The sequence below is a fragment of the Mustela nigripes genome, chromosome 9 (assembly GCF_022355385.1).
Source record: "Mustela nigripes isolate SB6536 chromosome 9, MUSNIG.SB6536, whole genome shotgun sequence".
NCBI lineage: Eukaryota > Metazoa > Chordata > Mammalia > Carnivora > Mustelidae > Mustela > Mustela nigripes.
In genome coordinates this window covers 47,653,920-47,669,908 of record NC_081565.1, presented here as the reverse complement: position 1 = coordinate 47,669,908, position 15,989 = coordinate 47,653,920, and the positions used below count along the sequence as shown (strand labels likewise).

The window sequence follows — 15,989 nt, the reverse complement described above, 5'->3', positions numbered from 1 at the left end:
AACTATAAAGGATAAGTTATGCTTGAAGATTTGAAGATTAAATGAGTTAATGCACATGAAGAATGTAGAGAACTATGTGGCACATAAAATGTCCTAAATAAATGTAAGTTATTACTAATTAAATATAATTTAACATAGTGATTAGTATATTTACAGAAAATATATTTTTCTATATGGATCATTAAGACTATCATTGAATAAAAAAGGTTAATCTCAGCATTTTTTACAATTTTTTTAAGGATTTTATTTATTTATTTGAGACAGAGAGATACAGAGAGAGAAAGCATGAGCAGGGGGAGAAGCAGAGGGAGAGGGAGAAGCAGACTCCCTGCTGAGCCTGGAGCCCAGTGTGGGGCTTGAATTCCATGACACTGGGATCTTGACCTGAGCCGAAGACAGACACTTAACCATCTGAGCCACCCAGGTACCCCTAATCTCAGCATCTTTAAAATTATACTATAAATACAGTTTTATAATAATCACAGTGAAGAATTCCATGGATCAAATTAAAAAAAAATCTTAAAAAAAATCTAAAATCTTACTTACAGAGCGAATTACGTCATTCATTCCCAGGAGGCTTCAACACTGAGAACGTCAGCTTGACACAATCCCCAGTATGGTTTTTATTTAACAGTACAAACCTGTTCTCAACTCAAAACTAGAGAGAAAACCCATATGACTATATGGAAAACCAGGTTATTTAATCTAGCAATGCAAAGAGGCACCTGCTTCACAGCTAAAAAGAAATCGGGGTGAAACTTGGCTGTTTTCCTTGAAGGGTTTATGTTAAGACACCCTTGGTATTTGATTTTCTTCGTATTTGTTCTAAGAATCTAGGACTGTGAAAAATCTTTGGAGTGATTTTGGGCAAGCAGACCCTTGCCTTCCCTTAGCAGAAATAGGTGATATTCATAAATATAAAAGCGGTTTTTGCAATTTGGGTTCACAAATGAAGTTTTTGTGGGCACAGTAATCTGGGGATAGTAATTCCTAGTGTTTTGATTTATGGATTTTTCATGTTTTGTAAAATTAACACATGTGCGGCAGTGTTTCCTACAATGCAAAGAAAGGACAAATGCAGACTTTAGTCATTTTAATTCAGTTATATATGAAGTCTTTGAATTTCAAGCATTTCTCAAAAGGTAAAGGAGTAAACTGGATTACTAGGAGGGTTTCCTAAATGGGTCGAAAGTCCCCATCCAAAGGCTAGTTTTGTGGATATTTTCCCACCTCCTGGAGTTGAGAACAACCCAAGGCTATGTCAGTAAAAACCTCTTTCTCAGGCTTCTGCACAATGTTAGAACAAAGTCTTTCAAAATCAGTATTTCAGGGTTGGCAGTGTTTCCACACTATAAAAACCAAGTTGTTTTTTAAAAAATAACATAAAATAGAAAATAAAAGCCTAGTTGATTTGATTACATCTACTGAAATATATAAATTTCCTAATCCAACCTTATTTTTTTTACCAAGCTAAGTATATGAGCCTTTTGGAAGGAAGGGGTTGGAGAGGAAAATGTCTACTTTTCACCTACATTATCATGTCTTAAAATAGTTATGTGTTTGGGACCTAAATTACTTTCCCATTTTATAAATTAAAACATAGAAAATTTGTTATATTTCTTTATATGATTTTAGTGGACATGTAATTATTTCCAAAAAAAGGGATGTCTCTAAGCAACTATTTATGTTATCATCTTACCTTTCCCCCCAAAGTATATTTTTAAAAAAATACAAAAAAATGTATTACTGTTTATTGTATCTTATTGTACACTGTATATTTTGAAAATACATAAAAATTTGTTATTGTTATGTTATTTTAGTCTTACTGTCAATTGTGTGTAATTTTAGGAATTCATAATGACTTTTCTCTGTCAAAATAAAGATGTGTGTACAAAAAAACTAAAAAGGCACAGAACGAGACACAGAAAACAAACAGACCTCCTGTACACATACCACCACCATCTGATACATGGCTCAATTACCTCAATTTTCCTACTGCTTTTTGGAATTACTTATCTTGACATTTTATAAGGCCAGTTTCCAAAATGAAAATTCAGTCATGCCTCAGTCTCACAACAGTAATGACAAAATAACATCACAAATACACGGACGTGTTTTTTGGTCCACTGAATGCAGCTGGGCACCATGCATTTTTCAAGAAACTGTATGCACTCAGCTAGGATTACTGAGTAGCTTAGCCACATTCTTAACTATGCTTTCTTCACTTAAAAATGGGGAAATAGGAAAACCAAGAAAGGTTACACAATCTTAGAGTTTTGTTTGGTTATTTTAAAACAGAGGCCTCGGAGTCACCTCATAATTCTTCTAACTGTTGGCAGAACTCAAAGGAAGGGGGTAGAAAATGAAACTTTGAACATGAGGATATGGGTTTTCAAAGCTCTTTCCAGCACTGGCTCCTTTTGGAAAACTACACAGAAGATAGGAAATGAGTAATCCAAATAGAGTACAGATAAAAATCGCAAAGAGATTTAAAAAAAAAAAAAAAGGAAGCTGAACAATCACAACAAAAATTAATAGTAGTCCATGATGAAAATGGTAGCCATCTTCCTTGATGTGGTGAATCCCTTTCCTGTTATCCCTGACAACAAAAAAGACTTAAAAATCACTTAAGCCCCATTAACAGTAGGCACTACAAACTCACTCTGAATAAAAAAGATTCAATGTGGGCTGCCTGGGTGGCTCAGTCCTTAAGCATCTGCCTTGGGCTCAGGTCCTAATCCTGGGTCCTGGGATCAAGTCCCACATTGGGCTCCCTGCTGGGTGGGAAGCCTACTTCTCCCTCTCCCACTCCCCCCAATTGTGTTCCCTCTCTTGCTGTGTCTCTGTCAAATAAATAAAATCTTAAAAAAATTAAAGAAGATTCAACATATATTTGCCATTATTATTTTAAATTACCAAACCAGGATATAGTTTGATTACAGCGATCATAGTTCTATAAAGCACTACATTAATATGATTAAAATCACATTTAAATACTCCAGAACTTCTGGAACTCCAAGAAATCAGATTACTAAGTTGTATAATAATTTCTATTACTGGACAAGCCTACATAATTTTGGGAAAAAAAAGATGCACATTTTCTAGGCATCATTAAGGTGTTCTATTTTCTTTCCTCAAAGTCTACCTATCCCATTTCTCACTTGCATTCCTCACACTGTCAATAACTAAAATAACACTACTCTTAATTTTGAAAATGCTGTTTTACTATGAAACCATTATTCACCAAGGTAGCCTAAAGAAGTAAAAAGTCCAGGGGTGTCTGAGTGACTCAGCTGGTTAAGCTTCTGACTGCAGCTCAGGTCATGATCTCAGGGTCCTGGGATCAAGCAGCCTATCAGGATCCTCACACGCAGTGGGGAGTCTACTTGTCCCTCTGTCCCTCCCCACTCATGTTTTCTCTCTCAAATAAATATCTTTCACACTCTCTCAAATAAGTGAAAATCTTAAAAACAACAAAAAAAAGCAAAAAAGTCCAAAAACGTATTAGTGAAAGAAAACATGCTTAGACTTTCAATGAATTTGGTCATTTTCCAGGCAAAATAATCCATATGATGGACTACAGCTTTCATTTAACCTGGGTAGTTCATTCTGTTCTCTAGAATTAGCATGAAGTTGTTAACAAGGAATAAATATCAATAAATCTTGTTCCCAAGTAATACGCTTCTTTAGGGACAGATATGCACCCCTTTTTAATTTTTTAACTAAGTACACTTAAGGGAAGTCCATCTAAGTCTTGGCTACCTGGCTACTTTGTTATTAGGAGTCCAGGCTAAATATTACCTTGATTTTTATTTGACATTTGATATTTCAAGACTTATTTGTCTTCATCCTAATGTATACTATTTCTCTATTTTTATTTAATATGTAAAATTTAAAATCTCCCATAAACTTATAATGCTAAGTTCTTAATAGGCTCCTTAGGATTATATTCCTATTTCCATCTTTAAACTTTCATGGTATTTTAAACAGATTTTAGTATAAGAATCTGTGTCACTCTAATCAACAAAAATTTAAGGCATATGTTTATCCTAAATACTTTGCTAGATGCTAGCAGTAAATGAAGATTCTGACAAATTATTTTCACAATGCCAATTTGTCAAATTTAGTTATTTCCATTTTTCCAATTTATTTTGCAAATAGTTAAAGTTATCCTCACAGAAATCCCTTTTTCTGCAGATCTTAAACACATGTTCACACAGTCACCTAACTTATCTCTCTTCCTATGGAAAATAGCACTTTTTTCTCTTGCCTTACCAGCAATGATTTCTTGTATTGAATCTCTACCTGTGAATTTCTCATCTTCCTTCAACCTGCCTTTATTTATTTATTTATTTATTTATTTATTTATTTAGATTTATTTATTTGTTTGACAGAGAGAGGAAAAGACAGCACAAGCAGAGGGAGCTGGAGAGGAAGAAGCAGGCTCCCCAATGATCAGGAAGCCTGATGCGGGTCTTGATTCCAGGATCCTGAGATCATGAGCTGAGCCAAAGGCAGTTGCCTAACCAACTGAGCTACTCAGGCGCCCTTCAACCTGGCTTTATAAAGGAATATGGTGGGTGTGCCTGGATGGCTCAGTAGGTTAAGTGTCCTTTGCCTTAGGTCATGATCTCTGGGTCCTGAGATTAAGCCCTGTATCAGGCTTCCTGCTTGGTGGGGAGTCTGCTTCTCCCTCTGCCTGTCTCTGTGCCCTTCTTCCCCCACCCCCAAATTAGTGTGGGCTCTCACTCTCTCTCTCAAATAAAATCTTAAAAGAAAAAAAAAAGAAAAAGGAACATGGTCATCTAGGACTAGAGACCTGGTACAGGAAACAAATAATAGCTAAAATAATAGCAATAGCTTCCAGATATTGTATTCTAACTAAGCACTAGGAGCTTATCCCACCCATTTTTTCAGTTACTCCATGAGGTAAGTGTTATTTTCACATCACATGAGAAAATGAGGTTCAGAACAATTTCCATGTTTAAATTCATATAACTAGTTTCTACTCCTGAAACTATTACACTATCTGTTAACTAGCCAGAATTTAAATAAAAATTTGAAAGAAAAAATAAATTCATACAACTAATAAGAGCTAGAACTGGGATTTGAATCCAGGTTTGTAGGAGTCCCAGGTCTATGATTAGATGTATATTAGAAATACTAGATAAACATGAATGGTCTCTCCTTTGCATTTGTATTCAGTAAAAATTGGCAAAAAGAACAAGAAATGGCTGAATATTCTATTCGTAGAATATTGGCGAAGGAGATTTTTTTGGGGGGATTATTTACTTTTTTTTTTTTTTTTAAGATTTTATATATTTGAGAGAGAGGACACAGGGATCAGGGGAGAAGCAGGCTCCCTGCCAAGCAAGGAGCCCAGTGCAAGGCTCCATCCCAGGACAGGACACTGGGATCGTGATCTGAGCTGTAAAGGCATATGCTTAACTGACTGAGCCACCCAGTGCCCCTGGGCCATTTACTATTGACCAGATATTTTGTGTGGTGTCTTTTCCCTGAAACAGCTCAATGCCTATGGATCTGACCCTACAGTGATAGCTAGAGGAGCCAGGAGTCAAACCGAAGTCTGAATGACTCCAATCCTATGACTCTCCTCTATCCTCCAGTGTCCAGGACAGTGGCACAGATAGAGTGGCAAGTGGCTGTGAAATCTAACTCTTAAGAGAAGATCATCTCCATGCTTCCCAAAGTAACAGCATCATTGCCCTGAATGTTTCCAACTGCCTAGTCTAATGGTGCAATGTCTTAGAATAAGGTCATTTTTTCATAGAATTCTTATCATTGACTTGAGTTGCAGTTTTTCAGGGGTTTGCTTTTCAACTGCTCACTTTAAGTCAAGAGAGCCTGAAACAGTATAAAGTATAAAACAGATTCTATAGGGCGCCTGAGTGGCTCAGTGGGTTAAGCCACTGCCTTTGGCTCAGGTCATGATCTCAGGGTCCTGGGATCGAGTCCCGCATTGGGCTCTCTGCTCAGCAGGGAGCCTGCTTCCCCCTCTCTCTCTGCCTGCCTCTCTGCCTACTTGTGCTCTCTCTGTCAAAAAAATAAAAAAATTAAATTAAAAAAACAGATTCTATAATACTGGTAATGTGATTAAAATCTTCCAGCAGAACCAAGCTCATGAAGAATTACCATTAAATGTCCATACTATCCAAAGCAGACTACAGACTCAAAGCAAACCCTGTAAAAATACCATAAGCATTTTCACAGAACTAGAACAAATAATCCTAAAATTTGTACAGAACCACAAAAGACCTTGAATAGACAAAGAAGTCTTGAGAGAAAACCACACGGTGGAGGAATTGCAATCCCAGATTTCAAGATAATATGACAAAGTTGAAGTAATCAAAACAGCATGGTACTGGCACAAAAAAAGACACACAGATCAAAGGAACAGAACAGAGAGCCCAGAAATAAACCCATGATTATATGGTTAATTAATCTTCAACAAAGGAGGCAATAATGTCCAATGGGGAAAAGACAGTCTCTTCAACAAATGGTATTGAGAAAAATGGGACAGCTACCCGTGAAAGAAAGAAACTGGACCATTTTCTTACAGCATACACAAAAACAGACTCAAAATGGATTAAAGACCTAAATGTGAGACCTAAAACCATTAAACTCCTAAAAGAAAACATGGGCAGTAATCTCTTGGACATAAGCCTTAGCAACATATTTATGCATATGTCTCTGTAGGCAAGAGAAACAAAAGCAAAATTAACCCACTGGGACTACACCAAAATTAAAAGCCTTTGCATAGCAAATGAAACCATCGGCAAAACAAAAAGGCTACCTACTGAGTGGGAGAATGTATCTGAATGAGAAATATCTGGTAAGGGGTTACTATCCAAATATACATGAAGCACTTACACGACACCAGAAAAGCAAACAATCCAATTAAAAAATAGGCAGAAGAACTGAACAGACATTTTTTCAGAGAAAACATACAGATGGCCTACAGGCTCATGAAAAGATGCTCTAATCATCAGGGAAATGCAAATCAAAACTACAATGAGATACCTCCTCATACTTGGCAGTGGCTAGAATCAAAGAGACAAGAAACAAGAAGTGTTGGCAAGGATGAAGAGAAAAGGCAACTGGTGGGAATGTAAATTAATGCAGCCACTGGAGAAAACAGTATGGAATATCCTTAAAAAATTAAAAATAGAAATACCATATAATCCAGTAACTCCACTACTGGGTATTTATCCACAGAAAACAAAAACACTAATTGGAAAACATATGCACCCCTGTGTTTACTGCAATATTGCTATTGTTCATAGGCATTATTTCTAACAGCCAAGTTTTAGAAGCAACCCCAAGTGTCCATCCATAGGTGAATGGATAAAGTTGTGGTGCATGTACACACACACACACACACACACACACACACATGAATATTACTCAGCCACGAGAAAGAATGAGATCTTGCCATTGATAAGAACATGGATGGATCCAGAAGGTATTATGCTAAGTGAAATAAGTTAGAAAGAGAAAGACAAAGACCACATAATTTGACTTATTTGTAGCACCTAAAAAAACAAATGAATGAACAACCAAAAAATAAATAAACAAAGGGCCAAACAGATTCCTTAATACAGGGAACTAACTGATGGTTGTCAGAGGAGGGCTGTCTGGGGGGATGGGCAAAACAGATAAAGAAGATTAAGAGGTACAAATGTCCAGTTTTAAAATAAGTCACAGGAATGAAAAGTACAGCATAGAGAATATAGTCAGTAATATCATGTGTGGTTTTTTTTCAAGATTTACTTATTTGACAGAGAGAGCACACACACAGGTGGGCAGGGAAGAGGGGGAGAGACAGGGAACCTGAAGCAGACTCTGTGTGGAGTGAGGAGCCCGACATAGGGCTCCATCTCACAACCCTAAGATCACAGCCTGAGCTGAAACCAAGAGTTGGCTGCTTAACTGGCTGTACCAACCCAGGAGCCCCCAGTGATAAATTGTTAACAAAACAAAACAAAACCTACCTGCAGAAACCTAGGAAAGAGATGGCTTGGTTCAATGCCAACATATATGTGCAGCAACTCCAGGAGGGAAATGGACTGGCAAAGGCGCATCACAAGACCAATAGCATAGAAAGTGTCAACCATGGAATCTGTGTCCAGGAATTAGAAATAGATACAATAAAGTAAAAGCTAGGTCACAACCCAAATCTATGCAGCACTTTGAAATAAAAATTGTGATTATTTACTTCTTTTCTCATTGTACATGTGAGAAATTTCCCAACAGCTACTAAATTACTAATGCCATGCAACCAAAGAAAGTACCGCTAAAAAAGCAGCAAAAATTTGAAAAAGAAGGCCTATGGCCATGCTGTAGTATTTACTCTCCATATATATAATTCCCCATATATGTTATAAAGCAATTCCCAAATAACAGTAACCCAGTAGAATCTAAACCATCAACTGTAAACAGGTTGGAGGTAAACTTACTGAAGAAGCTAGCGTGCTCACACCTTTTTCATTGACAAGAAAATGACAAAGATGAAAAAAATATGATACTAGAAAAGCTTTATGGAAAGGACATTCATAATGATGTCATGCTTAATAACATCTTATTTGTGTCCTATATGTGTTTGGCTTGGGCTTTCTAAAACTTTATTAGAACCTGGGCCTCTGGTGGGGACTTTTGAAGTCTGCACTGCAGAGAGCCCACAATGCATTTGGAAAAAAACAAAATAGGATAAACAACTATTCCTCTAAATAGGATGTATTTGTTGGCTTAACATGGTGGGATTTCCTTTTAAAATTTAAGAAACATCTAGGGAAGAGTTGGCTGTCTTTATTGCCCAGTGATCATTCACATGATGGTAACTTATGGAGCACTAAGGGTGTCTCTTCTCAACAGCTCTATAAGGTGAGCACTATTATCATAATTCCCATGTCACAGATGGTCCCTGAGGGACGGAAGTCCATGCTCTCATCCACTGCCCCACCCTTGCTGCAAAAGAGCATTTCCCATTACACAGCTCTGGGATGGAGAAGGTAGCAGGTGTTACTCTTCAGGTGATTAGACTGCTACTAAGCTACTTAATTTATACATTGACTCGGGAATTATACTGAACTCCCACTTAGCTGTTTTCAGTCCGCTTTCCATATGAATGGTTCTGTTACTTTATTAAGAGGCTTCTCTAATTTTAACAGTAGGATAATAATTAAGAAATAAACACACTGCCAACTAAAGCAATTTTTCCCACTGGAAAGACCAGGCAGGATAAGAAAGAGTTCATTGCTTGTAACTCTTGGCGTGAATGACTTGTAATAATCCCACAACACCCCAGCTAATTTTCAAGGCCTAGAAGCGCTGACTTTTTTCCCTATAAACATACAGGAAGTTTTCCCAGTGCTCATATTTTCCCCTGATTGAAGACTCCCAACATTCATAGTTGAAATTCAAGCCTTAGGTTGTATCTTTGGAGGTTGCTGAAGGCAAGAATTTAACTGCAGATTCACAGGAAGAAAAAGCAACCAAAGATAGTTATGGCACCTCAGAATTAGATTAATTTCCTTATGATACAGAAGTCTGAATTGGTGAGCACAGCATGGTTTTTCTCGGGTACATTCTATGTGTTTGTTTCTAGCTGAAACCAGCAGTTGCTCAAACTGTCAAGCTACCCAACAGTTGTAAACTGTGATGACACTTACCCATGTGGGGATGGAACATGAAAAGAATGTTATTTTGACAGTCACTTAGTGATTCATTTCTTAAAAATTGAAATGCTGGTTAAAATCTTTGCTTTTTAGAAAACTGGAGGCAACATGACTTTACCAACTCCCATATGGATGGTGAGTCATCTAGAAGGTGTGTCATTTACTTAGGGACACATTACTTAAGGGGACCATACAGTTTGTCTTTCACTTATTAGTAGTAGTCTCTAGTTACGTTAAGCCTGGGGAATAAAAAGACAAGGAAAGAATCTGGTTAATTCCTGAATTCTCTGGGCAAAAGGTTATACTGGCATTTACAGATTTCCTCAAAACCCAGCAAATATGAGAAGGTTTGCTGCAGAACCGAAAAGGAAGAGTCAGATGGCACCACCCCAATGCCATGTCTGTGTGTTCAGAGCAAACTGCCTAGTCAGAGGGAAGCCAAGTCCCTCCCCCCTCAACTCACCTGCCCCCTTCTCCAAAAAGGTTTTGGGTTTTGCAATGAGCAAGAAGAATGGTTACTGGAAAATATGGCTACTAAATCTTAGAGCAGTGAAGGATATTTGGTGAAGTTCGCAGAAGTTGAAAAATTAACATAAGCAGGACTAGGTGAAAACAAGTATTGAATGTTAAAAATCCAAAATGATTTCTGGAGTTTTACCTTCTCCAAAGGAAAAGAACCGGACTGTCATATTGGTAAATATCCATGAGTGGCCACAGAACTGGATTAAGTAGTAGATGAAAAGATAGGTGTTCTTCCTATACCTATAAATAAAGGAAAATACCAGTAAGTACTTCCTTCATAATAATCTTTCCAGCATTACACACAAATCTTTTAACTAACCTGCTGGCCCACCTAAGCAAGCAAGAGAAAACCATTCCATATCAGAGTCTTTTATTCAGATTTTGAAAGGACCTACAGCACACATTATCTGCTAAAAGGAGTATCCTGAGTTTGCTTAAAGTCAAAGATGGCTCTATTTCAAAATTCACTTTCAGCTTTGAGAAAGTTCTAACCTTGTTCTCACGAAGGGCTAAAACATTGCAAAGATGGCTTTGAATATTTAAAAAAAAAAAATAAAAATAAAAAAAGATGGTGAGGGTTCTCCTTGACATGCTCAATGTGTTCCTGCAACTCAGTCTGCGAAGTGCAAAACTTGAGATCAGGGTTACAAGAGGGGAGTAGTGGCGGTGGCTTCCCCAGTGGTGGGTGATTCAGTAGTTGGCCATACCTGAGTTGTGAATGCATTCTCTGATGTTGGGGGTGGGGGGTGTTGGGGAGGGGGGTGTAGCAGGTTGCCACTGCCCATTGTATTTACAAGGGCAGACGTTTCCTTCCCCAGACACACACAGCAGTTTAGTGGCTCAGGCCAGAAAAGGGAAGTCACGCCGGGTTTAAAACTGGGTTGCTGGGGAGATGACTCAGGGATGATTGACAGATAGACAATTTGAGGTAGTTAGGGAAAGCACTGTTTGAAATGTGCCTTGGGGGTTCAGAAGGGTGGTGGGAGGGGCCCTGCCAGTATAGACAAGGATTTCTTCTAGTTGGAGACAGGAAACCTCTGAGAAATAAGGCAAATAAGCAGGAAGCAGATCCAGTGTAGCTTGATGACAGGCACCCTACAGATCACGCGAACCACTAAGAGGAGCTGGGTAAGGAGGCCTTCCTTAAGCCCGCACCAGAATAACCTGGCGTTGGTTAAACACACAGCCCCAAGGACCCTGAACTGAGCTCTGGAATCTATACATGCAACAGTTGTTTCTGCACCTGGCAGGTCTGAAACCCACCCTGGGACAGCGGGTCCGACAAAGTCAATGGAAGGACTCCTGGTGGCCAGAGCGGGAAGGAAAGCAGGACTGACTGGTAGAGGGCGCACAAAAGGGGTGGCAGGGTAGCCTGTCTTTCCCATTTCCCAGCCTGTAGATGGGGGTAATAACAGAGCCTTCCTCCTAGGATTGCAGAGAGAACTGAAAACTAGCTAATGCCTGTCGAGAGTTCAAGAGCGCACTGGGCTCAGGGTTGCGTCGCGCTGTGCTGCCCGCGCAGCCGCCCGTGGGCGTAGGGGGGGGCACCCCGCCCCTGGCGCCCCACCCCCCTCACCCCTCGCCTCCCGCCGCGGGCCTGGCGCCCTACCTGGGCTGCAGCCAGGCGGGTAGCGCCATTGGGTGTCGTGGACCGCTGCAGGGCCCTCCAGCGCCGTCAGGGAAGGAGCAGCTGCTGGGGAGAGCGGGAGGGGCGGCCCCCGAGGCCAACCCCCGGCCCGGAAAGGCGGGGCCTCTCCCCACTCTGCAATTTAAGGAAAAAAAAAAAAAAAACCTAAAGTCGTGCTGTGGGAACTAGATGAAAGCCAAGTTCCTGAAGTTCCTGGTGGGGCGAGAGCGCGCTGCACCACGAATGCCGGACCGGGGCGCGGCACCCGCGCGAGACTGGGTTGGGCTGCACGCCCGCGGGTTCACGAAGCTCCCGCCAGGACTTCCTAATCTTTGCGTTGACACTCCGTTGCAGCTGCGTGGAAACTAATGGACCCTCCCCATTAATCTTTAAAAGCTGGCTTGCAGTCACATCATCCCTAAGGATGCTTGGGCTCCAGGTGCGTGCCTGCTTCTCTTATTACCCATACCTGTAAGAGGCGGTCAGGGAGGTAGCCTGTGGTCACACCTTCCCTAACCCCTCTCTCCAGCTATAGGGTCTGATTCCTCCAGGATCAGGCATCTTTGCCCTCTAACCCTACCCCCTGGGTCTTTACACATTCTTCCAAAACCTTTTATTCACGTTGTGTTTTTCTTCCTATCCTATGCCCACCCCTCAGAAAAACTGATCACTGAGGCCTACAGCATTGTCTCCTGCATGCTAAGAGGACCCAACTCCCACTTTGCTTTTCTACCCTCTGATGGGAACATCCCCCCAAAGAAACTAACAATAAACAAAAAGCCAAGAAAGCATTTGCAAGTAAGTGGGTCAACACCTGATTTGGGGAGCTGGAAGGTAATTAACGCCCATTTTACCTACAGGGAAGTTGAGGCATTTGAAAAAACGTTGTCACTTGCTACAGTTCATGCCACTGATGAAGGGCAGTATGAAAGCTCCACGGCTGCCGTGTTTTCATTAGGCCACAGGGTCCTCCGTAGCAGTCCATTATGACCTCCCACCGCAGGGTCCACATTTCTCAGTGCTTTCCCCCACCCCTGCCAGAGCTTCATTCCTTTCCCTACATCCACCAGTCCCTTTCAGATTCACTCCATGCGTCATTACCACTGCCTCCTCTCCCCCCTTCAACCTCTCCTTTCCACGGGTCTGCACCACAGCATAGGAACATGTTCAAATCTCACCTACCCCAGAATTAGACATTGTATTCTCTCCCCTTCTTTCCTGGTGATCTCTCTCCCTCCTCTTTTTCTCATAACTGCCTGCTTCTTTCATTTCTTACCATCATCCTATTTCATCACAACCTACACTTTGGCTTTCCTTTTCAACGCCTCCCTGAAACTGCTCTCTCATGGAATGTCCTTAATTTCCTGAATTCCTCATCCTATACTCACCATGTAGACAACTCTACACAGTCGTTGCTCTTTGCAGGCATTTGATCTAATGGACACACAAAGCAAATGCTGGTGACTAACCAGTCAATGATGCCAAGCCATAAGAGGAAGACAGTCTGGGATAGCCTGGAGTGGGAAGACTGCCCAGAGAAGGCATCCTTTATCACCACACACAGCCCCTGCGACTACATCCGCCTCCCCGCCCCTGCACCAGCCTGCTGCATTTACCTACATCACATCTCCTCCCTTTTCCTCTCCAGCTCTGCATGCTCTACCCGCATGTCCTTCCCCCCTCCCCCGCCGGGCCCCCTCCCCCCCCTCTTTTTTGTGGATTTTTCCCCCCCCCCCCCCCCCCGCATCTTGTCTATTTGCCACGTTACCCTCCGCACAGGCATCCACCACACAAGGCTTTATCTCCGTGCAGACAACAGCCGACTCTACTTTCTCTAGCCCCTACTATTTTTTTTTTTTTTTTTTTATGAATACCAGCTCTGGCCTTTCAACAGCTTCTGGATATTTCTGCATGAAAAGGCTATTGTAACTTCCAACTGATCCCATTTGGCATACTTTCTTCTCAAATCATGGTCTTATTTCTCACATGGAAACCACTCTTTTCCTAGTCATGCAGGTTTAAAATGGGGAGTCTTCATTGCGTTTCCCCATCCAATCAAATTCTATCGACTCCATGCTTGCCAGATCCCTTACTGATCCTAGCACTCCACTTCTGTTCGTTAGGACTCAGAACCTGAGTAAAAAGGACACAAAAAGAGCTCCCTTTTACTTGACAGATTAATAACAAACTACAAACAAAAAGCTTTTACACGTCAAGCAGTCAGGGAATTCTACTTGTTTTCCAAGAAATACGCGCAGGAGAGAGCTTCCTAGAGAACCATTTGGGGTAAGAAGCAGAGTTCTCCCTTTCCTCTGGGAGGGCCCAGGGCAGATCCTTTTTGGGTTCTGCCAGCATTACCCAAACAGCCTCCACTGGCCTTCCTGCCTCCTCCTTCTACCCAGACTGGCATACATTAGTGGAAGACTGCTGGAAGAATTCTTAAAACACAGTCCTGTTCTAGCTATTCCCCTGGTCAAAACCCTTTGCTACTTCCTTGCTGCCTGTTAGTTATACTGTTAGAGTGGGCAGTTAGTTAGGCCTTAACAGGTTGCCTGAAGGCCAGCAAAGGGGGACCCAAGCCCTGTTATCAGGAAAGTTAGGAACCTGTCCCTGCAGCATTTCACAAAGCCACAAGAAACCCAATTACACCAGACAGGCCTAAGATGAAGAAGGCCAGAAGCTCTGACCAAGTAAGGAGAAAGGCACAAAATCCTGCTCTCAAAGAAATCCCCTCCATGAATAATAACTATTCCACCGCTTAGTTAACAACTGTCAATACAAGATAGAGACCCAAACCCAGGGCACAGCTCTCCCTTGAGCTGGCTCACCCTCACATCTCGAGAGTGTGCTCTAAGCAACCTTTCATTTGCATCCCTCAAACATGGGCTCATCCGTCCCTGAATTCCGGTGATGAGACCAAACGCCTCTGGTGATGTCGGGGGGATAGGCTGGGTGGGAGCTGCAGGGCCCAGCGTCTCTAGTTCATCTGGCAACAGGAAACACACCAGGCCACACCAGGTATTTTGCTCATCATGCCTCTGTGAAACTTTTCTCCTCTTTCTTTTTTGCTTCTTCCCCATCTCACAGCGCAGCAGTTACCTGTCAGAGTTCTAGACATCTTTTTTTTTTTTTTTTTAAGATTATTTATTTATTTATTTATTTGACAGAGAGAGAGAGATCACAAGTAGGCAGAGAGGCAGGCAGAGAGAGGAGGAAGCAGGCTCCCTGCTGAGCAGAGAGCCCGATGCGGGACTGGATCACAGGACCCTGAGATCATGACCTGAGCTGGAGGCAGTGGCCTAACCCACTGAGCCACCCAGGCGCCCTCTAGACATCTTTTAAAGCCCTTCCCAAGGCTTCCTCAAGGAGCCACTTAGGACTAATAAAGGTCTATGATGGGACTTGTTTGAGGTTTGGTTTCTGCCTGCTCCACTAGATTACAGATTCCCAGAGGACTAGCCCTCTTATGAACAGGAAGAATTGAACAAATTTGGGGGTGCCTGGGTGGCTCAGGTCATGATCCCAGCATCCTGGGATCGAACGCCACATTGGGGTCCCTGCTCCGAGGGAAGCCTGCTTCTCCTTCTCCCGTTTCCCCTGCTTGTAATCCCTCTCTGTCAAATAAATTAATTAATTAAAAAAAAAAAGAACTGGACAAATTTTAACTTCTCTAAATAAAGTTTCTTTCCCCCAACTACACACTGTTGGGATTAAATAAGAAAATGTATAAAACATGTAAAATATATGTTATGATTTTCCTCTTCCAAACTTATAAACAAAATAAAACAAACTTTCAGCAATACTTGCATTTTTGGAATATGTACAGTGGACTCTTAATTAGCTCCCTGTACGGATGTCAGAGGCCAAGATAGTTCAAATAACTTAAAATTAATATCTTGTCTTTTGAAGCAATTTTACATCATTTGAACATGTCAGTTTTGTTTTTCTTGGGCAAATGTTTAAATGTGTTTTCTTCTCTATGAACACTAATGGGGAGACTAAAGTCGCAAAATATATTTCGTAGCAATAACAGACTGACTCGAGATATTTTTGTTTTTAAAGATTTTAATTATTTATTTGACATACAGAGATCACAAGTAGACAGAGAGGCAGGCAGAGAGCGAGAGAGAGGAGGAAGCAGGCTC

At 41.2% G+C, this 15,989-nt stretch overlaps 1 protein-coding gene across 3 annotated transcripts in view; it reads right to left on the bottom strand.

Annotated features, from left to right (window-relative positions):
• The window catches only part of HACD4 (3-hydroxyacyl-CoA dehydratase 4), a 40,815-nt gene extending 27,756 nt beyond the window's left edge, over positions 1-13,059 (bottom strand). For all 3 annotated transcript variants that reach the window (XM_059411563.1, XM_059411565.1, XM_059411564.1), the window contains exons 1-4: positions 13,027-13,059; positions 11,827-11,979; positions 10,354-10,457; positions 8,013-8,140 (exon numbers count right to left, since the gene is read on the bottom strand). In XM_059411563.1, the coding sequence (XP_059267546.1) occupies positions 8,013-8,140; positions 10,354-10,457; positions 11,827-11,855 (261 nt within the window). In that variant the 5' untranslated portion in view covers positions 11,856-11,979; positions 13,027-13,059. The remainder of the gene's footprint in view (positions 1-8,012; positions 8,141-10,353; positions 10,458-11,826; positions 11,980-13,026) is intronic.
• Positions 13,060-15,989: the final 2,930 nt, after the last annotated feature.